General features: G+C 41.7%; 1 protein-coding gene across 1 annotated transcript in view; it reads left to right on the top strand.

The window, feature by feature from the left end:
- Window positions 1-9,682, top strand: part of LOC103601090 (vacuolar protein sorting-associated protein 13B-like) — a gene marked incomplete at its 5' end in the record, with an annotated part of 153,223 nt that extends 143,541 nt beyond the window's left edge. The window contains one exon of the mRNA XM_008585467.1: window positions 9,387-9,682. Coding sequence (XP_008583689.1) covers window positions 9,387-9,682 — 296 coding nt within the window. The remainder of the gene's footprint in view (window positions 1-9,386) is intronic.
- Between the last annotated feature and the right edge of the window lie 2,356 nt (window positions 9,683-12,038).

Raw genomic sequence — 12,038 nt, 5'->3', positions numbered from 1 at the left:
AGCTATTTATGTGATGTACAAAATTTAACTGTTAACCATAGTCACACTACTGTGCAGTAGAACACAGTAGGTGATCCTCTTCCTCCTATCTGATTGTAAGTATGTACCAGTTGCCTAACTGATCCATGTTTTCCCTTTTCTCATTTCTGGTAACCACTTTTCTACTCTCTGTGTCGATGTCAACTTTTTTTTTTTTTAATATTACACATATGAGAGAGATCATGTGGTATTATATATTATATATTAGTTATATTTTTAATTTTCTGAGGAACCTCTATACTGTTTTCCATAATGGCTGTACAATTTTACACTCCCATCAACAGCATACAAGTGTTCCCTTTTCTCCACATCCTTGCCAACACTTGTTTTCTTTTGTCTTTTTGATAGTAGCCATTCTAACTGGAGTGAGGTGGTATCTCATTGTTGATTTGATTCGCATTCCCTTGATGCTGAGCATTTTTTCATATGTTTGTTGGCCATTTGTATGTCTTCTTTTGGAAAATGTCTGTTAAGATCTTTTGCTTATTTCTCAGTTTGGATTATCTGTATTTTTTGTTTTAAGTTCCTTATATGTTCTTGTTATTAACCCTCATCAGATGTATAATTTGCAGATATTTTCTCTCGTTCTGAAGGTAGTCTCTTCACTCTGTTAACAGTTTCCTTTGATGTGCAAAAGCATTTTAGTTTGATGCGGTTCTACTTGTCTATTTGGCTTTTAGTGCTTGTGCTTTTAAAGTGTTACTTAATAAATCTTTGTCCAGTCCAATGTCATGGATCACTTCCCCTATCCGTTTTTCTAGTAGTTTCACACTTTTGGGTTTTACATTTAAATCTTTAATGCATTCCGAGTTGATTTTTACATATAGTGAAACGTAAGAGTCTAGTCTCATTCTTCTGCATGTGGATATGCAGTTTTCCCCGCACCATTTATTGAAATTCTCAGTGTACTTTTTATTTTATTCATTGAATTCTTCAGCTCATGATTTTTCTTTGCTTTTTTTTTTATATCTATCTCTGTTAAATTTCTCATTCAGGTACTGAATTGTTTTCCTGATTTCATTAAATTATTTGTGTTCTCTTGTATCTCCTTGAGTTTCCTTAAAATAGATATTTGAAATTCCTTTGCAGGCATCCCATAACTGTCCTTTTCTTTGGCATCTCTTACTGGAGACTTATTGTGTTCGTTTGGGAGTATCATATTTCTTTGCTTTTTCATGTTTCCTGTGTCTCTAAGTTGATATCTGTGCATATAATGGAATAGTTGCCTTTCCCAGTTTTACGTAGTAAATTATGTAGAAATGACTTTTTTCCTGTATGTGGGTCCTAGGATGTCTGTTGGATATGTTGTTGGCTTTGGATTTGGGTGGATTCAGTAGTGGAATCTTTTTGCAGTTTATTTGGTTGTAATTGTCTTCAGTGATGTCTGCAAATACCTCAGTGGCCTCGCCTATGGGAGTTTGTGCCAGCACTGGCTCTGTTTTGCTGGGTCGGAGAATCCAGGCCAGGTGTGTTGGGGCACAGAGGGCCAACTGGCTGTTTGATAGTTTGTGGTGCAGAGGTGCTGCCTGACTGGCTATTAGGCCAGGCTCAATATCTGTGGGCTCAATGGGCCATCAGGTTGTACAGTGCAGGTGCATGGGTATGTGGTAGACTGCCGCTTATTGACTTTCCTGCTGAGCATGTCTGCATGTTGTTTAAAGTTGTTGCTGTATCCCAAAGCAGTTTGTGACCAACCCTGATATGTGTTTGGTTAAGTGTACAGATTTCCAGGTCTTTACTGCTTTGTCCCTTTCAGTCTAGGTATTATTTTTGAAAGAGTGTTTTCTGGGAGATATGATGGTCTTTCTGAGTTCTCTTATCAGTTCTGCTTTTTCTGTCAGTTACCTATTCAAAAGGGATTGCCTCCATCACTCTCATAGAGCTGGATTCAAGCCTCAGCCATATCATTATTGGGTGTTTGTTCCTTATGTGCTGTTTACCTCAAGTATTCTCACCTGGGAAATGGGAATATTATTAAACACTAGCCTACCCATAGGGATATTGAAAAGATCAGATGACTTAATATAGTGACATTTTGTTTTGTAAACCAAGTTCTGTTTACATAATAAAAATATTAGCTGTTACTGAGTGCCCATTAGTGTCAAGTACTGTTTTAACGGTATTATCTCATTTTTTCCTCACAATAACTCTATGGAACAGGAACTTATACTATTTTTTAAAACAAAGTTGAAAGTAGAAATTGTAGATGATGCATTAGATGTGTTTTTGTAGGATGAAGCAGAGCTCGAATTTAAAGTCCTTTGCTCTACCTGCATTAAAAGATTAGTTAATGAATATACATTTGTTTTACATTTAATAAAATGTTTAGAGTATTTATGTTTTTTTTCTTGTGATTCTCACTTTATCTTTTCCTCCATCAAATGAACCAGTATTCATAGTGTCAAAAAATAGGGCTTTTATTGTAATTTTGTTTCCCTGTAGCTCTTTGCTTCAACTATCTCTAAGAAAGCAGGTTTTCTGGGGCACCAAGGCTGCTCTCAAGTCATTATCCCAGGGGTTAAAGATATTGAATTTTCTGGCCATTATTTGACTCCTCTGGCCATAACTCCAAACTCTCCAGCCATATTAGTAGGGTTTGCTTCAGATTAGCACTGTAGCATTTCTGTGCTAAATAGCAGTGAAAATTATTCTTTCTGAGGAACATGATGAAAAGGTCTGTCTTTGTTGTTTAAAACCAGTTGAGAAGAGATAAAGTGTTGTTTTGCAAAAGTGGTTCTAAGGATGTTTAGCATGTATTTCTCCTATGGGGCAGACTCCCCTGTGATTTATACAGGGCTTTAACTTTATAACTAGCCATATTTTCTCTATAGTGGTACCATCATTAAAGGAAATGAGGTGGCATTACAAATGAAGAATCCTCCAAATATATTAAGGGTGGGTGCGTCCTAGGGCCAGTCAGTGCAACAGTAAAATTCCAGTAGTACCAAGGTTTTGAAGCAGCTGCAGAAACTCTGTGCACACTCCAGCATAAAATGCAGCTTTAGAGTGTGTGTTTCTTTTGTATGTCTCACTAACATGAGCTCCTTTTCCATATACACTCATTTGCTTGTTTCTATCTGTAGTTCTCCATAGGTTCTGAATAAATTTTGATGTTTGCGCGATCCTAATTTATTAGAGTAATATAATTTATGACAGTTGGTATGGTATAGTGGTTACAAGTATGGACTTTATAATTGGACTGATTGTTGGCTTCACTGCATACTGTCTCTGTGATCATGGGCAAATTTCTGACTCTTCAGTAGCTTTGTTTTCTTATTGGTAAGATGGGAGTAATAATAGTATCTACCGCATAGGGTTGTCATGAAGATTAAGTAAATTCATGTGAGTAAAACATTTAGAATAAGATTTGGCACAGGAAAGTGTCAGTAATTATTATAATGGCAAGAGTTTGTGACTGGAAGCTGAAAAACAGAAATAAAGTAGCCTTTGTTTTCTGGTTAATCAGAAAGCATTTCTCTGTGAGAGGATATTCAGGGATACAGGAAGAAGAAAACTTTTAATGACATTCATATTTTCTATTGGCAAATATGATTGCTTTAAAAGAAAATCAATTTCTTTTTCATAGAATAAAGCATTGAATCCAGTGGCTATAAGGAATTGATATTATATGCACAACTTTGGATAATTCCAATCAGTTCTGTAAAAATGAAATGTTAAATTTGTACTATCTAGTAACATTAGTAGTCCCAATATTTTCCCTGAGCTACAGATGAAATTTTGGTTATCTGTGGAGCATTTTCTTTTGGATAATTCACAAGCACATTAAACCCAGTACTGCCAAGTTAACTTCACCATTTTACTCCAAGCCTGCACCTTGACCTGTATTCTCTATACATGAATGGTGGTAGTATTATCAACCAGTCAATTCAGTCATAAACCTAGGGATTGGCCTAAAGTTTTTCTTTCCCTCATTTCCCATCTTTCTTGTCTGGAAAGTCAACAAATCCTAAGGCTTTTTATAAAACTTTTCTGTAAGATAGATCTAATCTTGTCACTCCCTTTTAAGATATTCTTTAATGGCTCCTTCATTGTTTTCTGGATAAAGCTCAGACTTATTAACAGGATAGCTCTATCCTTATATCTTTTCATATGCATACTATCCTCCCCTTCAGAACTACTTGCAGTTCCATGAACATGCCATTCTCCTCCCCTACCATTTTCATCAGTGTATGCAATTTTTAGTGCATAGAAAGTTCACTGATTTTCTTCTCTTACTTTATCCTCTTCATTCTATTCAACTCAAGCGTACCTCCACTGAAAATACATTCACAAATTCCCTTACCAAGACAGGTTAGGTACCAGTCATATTTCTTCTCTGCTGCATTCTGTAATCTCTTATGAATATCTCTGTTCAAGCACTCTTCAAACATTAAAATAATTAATTTTTTGTCATTGTCTCTTACTAAATTATAAGCAGCTCAAATACAGGGACTATTCCTTATTTATGTCTGAGTGCATAATGTTTACTTTTAGGCATAGTGTTGGTTTTCAGTAAAAGTTTATTGAATTAATAAATGGTTTTGAATAAAAACAAAATCTTTAGTAAGTTACATGAGAAACCTTTCTTTAATGGTAGATAATGGGAGTTAATTGCTAATAATAATATTCTTAAGATGCAAAAATAAGGGAATGGACTGACATCCAAGCTTTTACCCATTTGATAATAGTCATTGCTACTTTCTTTATCTTATTTGTTTACCACTTTGGCATTAGCTATTTGGTATTGTACGCTGTCTTAGTACTAGTCAGAAAGTGCTTTTCAAAAAGTGCCTGTTTCTCACTTAATTTATAGTACCACTATCTTTTTAACTCTTAATTTTTTATTCTGTTTATGCTATTTATTTTTATCAGATGACTAAAAATACAAAAGTTTTCCTCCATATTTGGCACATTCATTGTAATAAATGAGAAGTGGATTCATGGAGCTGATTGGCATCTGGCCAATTGGAGGACAAGTCCTTACAGTGAATTAAAGGCATGAAGACAGAGATCTGTCGTTTATAGGATAAGAGGCCAGAGAGCTATGTGGACAGGATAAATATATCAGTTAGGGAATTTTCCCTGAGAGCAGGTAAGAGGCTAAGAATCTGAGTAAACAGGTTTATTCTTATACGTGGACAGGAGGGAAGAGATGTCTACAGTACCAAATGGGCCAATGTGGCAGAGGTTTTACATCTTCATTATATTTTAAGAGTATCTGACTTTTAAGTGAAAAGAGAATGCTGTCTGGTGGAAGCTGGCCTTAGGTAGCAATGAGTTCCTGTTAGAATTTGTTAGAACATATACATAGGAGAACATCTTGGCACTGGTAGTGGAATACTAGTTATGTTTATTGTACTGACACTACTAGGTTCAGGACTGTTTGTTTTTGTCTATAATTACCCTAGTTCAACCTAGGCCTTAACAAAATGTAAGAGACTAACGTTCAGATTTATTTAGTGAGTAAATTGAAGTAGTTTTCTGTGCCGTTGGCGGAACAAATTAAACCTTCACTGGTTGAATGCTTATACCTACACAGAATAGTGTGGGAGGATTATCAGCCAGTTTGTCTTATTGTTTTATTGGCAGAAAACTCTTAAAATAAGTTTTCCCATGGAAGAGGTATCTTGCTTGAAATCCCAGAACTTTTACTAAACAATTTATTAAGTGGGATGATAGTAAATTACTGAAGAGTCATCAAAGCAAGTATGTTATTAATTGACAATTTATTGACTTCATCCCCAGGGCCAGTTTAAAGAAAAGGGAAGGAGGTTAGATTTCAAGCTACACTTTGAATACTGTGTGAGGTCTGTTTGAGCTTTTGGGTTAGGCTGTAATTAATTAACTCAATTAAACAAGTATTAGTACATGAGTAAATCTATCTTTCAAAGAGGTAGTAATGGGTTCAGTACTGATAAAATTGTGAATCTGAGCCTGGTTAACATTAAAGGGCACCCAGAAATTCACCTGTCATCTTTGATCACTTGTTAAAGAGTGGCATTAATTCACGGTTTCATATATGTATTCTGTGTCTTTTAATATATGTATATGTCCGTACACAAGGGTACTTCAAAAAATTCATGGAAAAACAGAATTAAAAAATACGAAGCTTTTTGAAGTACCCTCATATATGTTTATTGGACTTCAAAGAAAATGGCATTAAGCTTTAAATTTCCTTTTTAATTGAATTTTAAAACATTTAGTTTTCACTTAGTTTGATCCTTTTTTTTTTTTTTTTTCTTTTTGTCTTTTTTCATGACCGGCAACGGATCGCAACCCTCAGTGTCGCGCCCGTACCGGACCGGGACCGGCCACGGGATCGCAACCCTCGGCGTTGCTCCCGCCCCTCGCTCAGCCAGTGAGCGGCCGGTCTGTATGTGGGATCCGAACCCTCAGCGGCTTCCCAAGCATCGCACTGTAGCAGTGCGCCACCGGGCCGGCCCCTTAGTTTGATCCTTTTAAAAATTGTTAGAAATTACTATCTTCAGGCCTCACAGCTCATGCACTTACATAATTTTGCTGACACTTGGAAAAGCAAGATAACGATTTTGAAACTTTTCTTTAAATGCTCCATAAGAAAGAGGTGCTCCCAGTTTTTGAGCAATAAATGAAATTCCATAGCTAGAACTTTGTTGGGAAAATTCAAAATTAATTCTTTCAGTAGCTTATTTTGCCTTTAAAACAGAGCCTGCTTATTGTATCACCTTTACTGATAATCAACTGCTCACACTCCTGCTTTTGTAAACATGCTTGCTTATCACAATGCCTACTGCACTGGCTACATGAATGCTGAGAAAACAAAACTTAAAAGAACCTGCAAGAGTCCACCTATATAAACCCTGTAAGACCTAAACTCGGGGCTCAGATCTTGGAGTGCTGGCTCATCTGGGCCTGCTGAGGTAATAAAATACCTGACTCTCCAACGCTTTGAGTGCCTACTGCTTCTCTGTCGATTCCATTCCATAACATTTTCTGGTGCATTGGCTGGGAAGCGATTGGGACTGGCCCCTTGAGCCACCAGTCTGGGTGGGGTGACCTGGAAGATCAGCGATGCCACAGAGGACTGAGGAGGTGCCACCCGGACATTTTGTCTGGACCTCAGACAATGGGACCTCGCTGATCCTAGGGAGTGCCTGCCTGACCAGAGTCAACAGAGGGAAGGACCAGCCAGACCCCTGCCACCTGCAGGACAGATAGGACTTCTCCCCCACCCCAGTATTCAGTTCAGTTCAGGCCTACCTCCGGGTGGAAGGGAAGCTTGATTACCTCCCAGAGGGCCTCCCTGAGGGTCCATCTGTTTAAGGACATCTGTCTGGGGCCGCCCCGTGGTGCACTTGGGAGAGTGCGTCGCTGGGAGCACAGCGACGCTCCCACCATGGGTTCGGATCCTATATAGGTCTGGCCGGTGCGCTCTCTGGCTGAGTGTGGTGCGGGCGACACCACACCAAGGGTTGTGATTCCCTTACCAGTCACGAAAAAGACAAAATAAATAAATAAATAAATAAATAAAAATAAGGACATCTGTCTGTTTAAGGACCTTGTAGTGAGGTCTGTCCTTTTAAGGACGTCCATCTGTTCAGATCAGGTCAGGATTGGGGGAGGGAAAAGTATTTTAACCTTGGTGTGAATTTGGTCTGTATGTTTATGTGTGGAACCAAGGCTACGCCGTGGTTTCTGAGTGGGTCCTAACCTGTGGTTCTGTGGTCACGTCATATGGCATAATGGTGATTCCAGTCCCTGGTGTACTGGACCAGGTCTGTGGTTTATACGGAAACACCTTAGCAAAGATGGACCCAAAGTCCCTCAGGGGATGTGGCCAGGTGGATGCCAGATTGTTTCCCCTACCAAAAGGGAGAGGAAATTCCCCACCCTTTGTTTGTGCCTCCGTTGCAGGGAGGGATCTGGAATGGGTCCTACGTGCAGTGGAGGGAAAGCCTTTGTTCATGTCTGAGTGCTCCCTGGGGCCCCCCGAAAAAGAGGCAAATGCTTCTTTTCAGACCTAGGCAATGCTTACTTGACTTCCAAGGAGGAACATGTCCTTTTTCATTTACTCTGGGAGATCCATTGCCCATTCTGCCATAGAGTTCCCCTCCCCACTCATTAGCTCCATACATCCCCAGGGGTGAAGCCCCCACTCAGCCACTTAGGGGGGAGCCTACTCCCCCCCCCCCCTTATGCTTAAGTCTATCTCCTCTTTTAATAAAGCATTGCATGCTTTACTGCTGGGTACGTTGTTCATTTCTATGTCTTTGGAATTCAAGAGCCTAATTTAATCACTGGCAAAAATTGGAAAGCTCTGGGCACCAGAGAAGACTCTAGCTGCAAGAGGCAAGTGGCCACTGGGACTGTTTTGCTCCCATGTCTCTGCTGCTGGTAAGTCTCTCCTGGAGTCCCCAGCCTAAATTCTGACAAGGCAATACTTTATTCTCTTTTACTCTCCATTCTTCTCCATTTCTTCCTCTTTAAAGTGACTGCCATACAACTACAACTTAAACTCCTCTCAACCTGTGAGAAGCATGCTCTCTCTGGATGGCAGTGGCTTGCCCTGATGGCTAACTGGCAGAGGTGGGAAGGCCAGTCCTACAGCATGAAGACTTTGCTTGAGTAGGTTCCCCCTGATGGGGGATGCATGAGAGTGGTGAGGATTCCTTTCCATGTGTGCAGTGACAGGATGTCTGGAAGCCGCTAAAATTCTCTTTCCCTTTTTCTGATTTTCCAAGCCTTCTTCTGCTGTTCTGTATAGGTATACCCTGGAGGGCTCCTGGCTATGCTTTGTTTCTCTGATTTGAATCTAGTTGGTATTTGTGCCGACAGCAGGGGGTAGAAGTGCTTTTATCAATTACTGTGTCAGCGGAATTGGCCCCGATTGGGACTAGGACGACTGCTCCTCTTTTCTCTTTGTTTGTTTGCTTGGTTAGACATTTAGTTGAGTACTGGCAATCTAAATTAACCTTCCAATCCTTGTACCAACGTTAGCTGGGATATAAACACCTGAGGCAGGTGCAAGAGCCTAAAATTAAATATGGGGATAAGTGCTTCAAAACCTACTGCCCTTAAATGTATGTTAAAGAACTTTCAGAAGGGCTACTCTGGGGAGTACAGAATTAAAATGACCCCTGGAAAACTCTGGACCCTCTGTGAATTGGAATCTCCCACCTTTGGTGTCTGGTGGCCTTCAGAAGGGACTCTAGACCTCCCAAAGGTTTGAGCAGTTTATTAGGTCATAACAGGGGAACCAGGGCACCTGGACCAATTTCCATACATAGACTCCTTGTTGGCAATAGCTCTGACCCTGCCACCCTGGATCCGGTTCTATGTTCATAAGAGAAAGTGTACTCACTGCACAGGTAGTACGAATGCCAGAATGCAGCCAACAAGAAACAAAAGGCCTAAATATCAAGGAGATCCAGATGAAGAACAATTGCCCCCACCATATCCTGCTCCCTCAGGGATGCCTGGACCTAGGCACCGCTGCAGAGTCCTGAACCGACAGGAGGGCGACTCCTCTCCACCCAACAGGTCCCAGTCCTCCAGATGCCCCTGTGGGAAACCCGAGGCCCACAGCAGATTAGCCCAGATGGCAGCATACAGCCAGGGTGCCCCCTCTTCTACTACCAACCATTTACAACTATGGACCTTCTGAATTGGAAACACCACAATCTATCATATTCAGAAAAATCCCAGGCTCTCATCGGTCTCTTGGAGTCGGTTTTCCTCACCCATCAGCCCACCTGGGAAGACTGTCATCAGCTACTCCTTACCCTCTTTAGTACTGAGGAATGGTGACATATCCTGGCAGGAGCCAGGCAATGGTTACAAGATCAGGTCCCCACAGCCACCCTGGATCCCGAGAACTGGGCAAGAAACGCTGCACCAGATGCCACACCTAACTGGGACTTCATTGAAGAAGAAGGGAAAAATCGACTCTGCTGATATAGAGAGGCCTTCCTCCAAGGGCTGGGAGCAAAAGCCAGAAAACCCACTAACATGTCCAAAACAAACATTGTGACCCACAAACCGGATGAGCCACCTGCAGAGTTCTATGAAAGGCTATGCGAGGCCTTCCAGGTCTATACACCATTCTATCCTGAGGCTGCCGAGAATCAACGGATGGTCAACACAGCCTTTGTGGCCTAGTCCTGTGTTAACATCCGTCACAAACTTGAAAAGCTGAAAGGTTTTGCTGGGATGAATGCCACACAGCTCCTGGAGGTGGCCAATAAGGTATTTTGTCCATCGGGACCAGGAGGCCCAAAAGGAGGCAGATAAACGCCTAAAGCAAAAAGTGGCACTCTTGGCAGCAACGCTCAATTCAGACCAAAACTCTGCATCTGAAAAGAGGAATCCTCACTGACAAGGACGAACACCCCTACAGTCCAACCAGTGTGCTTACTATAGGGAGCTTGGCCACTGGAAAAATGAATGTCTGAAAAAAGGGGGAAAATCCCAACCAATGCCAACTGGCACCCAAGAGTCAGCCACCATTTGCCTTCAAGTGGGAAAACCCCCGCACAAGAAGAAAAGCTCAATTGACCTGGACCAGACTGCCACAAGGGTTCAAAAATTCACCCACATGCTTTGGAGAAGCGCTAGCCTCAGACCTAGCTGCCTTTCCTGGAGACTGGTTGAATTGTACCATGCTTCAATATGTTGATGACCTTCTGGCCAGTCCCACACAGGAAAACTGATGGGAAGGAACAAGAGCCCTACTGAGCCTGCTCTCTGACTTAAGATATAAAGTGTCCTGGGAAAAAAATATGTCAACAGAAGGTCGGATACCAGGGGTACCACATCTCTGAAAGATGCTGCTCATGGGGATTAGAGAGAAAATAAGCAATTTGTGCTATACCCTGACCAAATACCAGGAGGAATGTCTGAGAATTCCTTGGGGCTGCTGGATTCCGTTGAATCTGGATACTGGGATATTCGGAAAAGGCTAAACCTTTATGTGAGGCAGTCAGAGGAGCTGAAAAGGGACCCTAGTGTGTGGTCCAAAGCAAGAACATGCCTTCTCAGAAATAACCCAGGGTCCTGCCCTTAGGAATTCCACATATAACTCGGGACTTTGACCTCTTTGTACACAAGAGAGATCATATGGCTTTGGGGGTCCTCACCGAGATCACAGGACCCTGGCAGAGGCTGATGGCATACCTACCCAAGCAACTGGATACCTTGGCATCTGGCTGGCCACCCTGCCTACAGGCCCTGGCAGCCACTGTTTCCCTAATCCGAGAGGCAAACAAACTCACTTTGGGACAAAATCTTAATGTAAAGGTCCCACATGCGGTGACCATCCTAATGAATAGTCAGGGGTACAAATGGTTGACCAACTCCAAGATGACTCACTATTAAGGACTCCTCTGTGAAAACCCCTGGGTATGCCTTGAAACAGTGTGGACTCTGAACCCAGCCACATTCTTACCTGCTGAGTAGGGCTTCCTGGACCACGACTGTGAAGAACTAATGGATGAAATATACTCCAGCAGGCCCAATTTGACAGACTTGCCCTGACTGACCCAGACATTGAACTGTTCACAGACGGGAGCAGTTAAAGACAATAAAGAGCTGGATAGGTGGTAACAACTCATAGAGGCAAAATCCTTGCCACAAGATTGGTCAGCACAGCAAGCAAAGCTATGGACACTAATCCAAGCACTCAGATCTCAAAAGGAAAATGGGTCAAAATTTACACCGACTCTAAATATGCCTTTACGACCTTACACATCCATGGGGCCCTATTCAAAGAAAGGGGCCTGCTAATGGCAGACGGAAAGACAATCAAAAATAAGGAAGAAATTCTCCAGCTCCTCAAAGCAATATGGGCACCCACCCAAGTGGCTATTATACACTGCAGAGGACACCAAAAGGGGACTGACAGGATTATTGAAGGAAACCAGCTGGCCGGCCAGACAGCCAAGAAAGCGGCTGCCCAAACAGAGCCTGCTGCAGACCGGAATAAGACTGCCAAAATCATGCTGGTGCCAGAGACAGCATAACAA

The sequence above is a fragment of the Galeopterus variegatus genome, unplaced genomic scaffold (assembly GCF_000696425.1).
Source record: "Galeopterus variegatus unplaced genomic scaffold, G_variegatus-3.0.2 Scaffold3585, whole genome shotgun sequence".
NCBI lineage: Eukaryota > Metazoa > Chordata > Mammalia > Dermoptera > Cynocephalidae > Galeopterus > Galeopterus variegatus.
The sequence above is the reverse complement of the archived record's forward strand: the minus strand, read 5'-3'. Positions and strand labels throughout refer to the sequence as shown.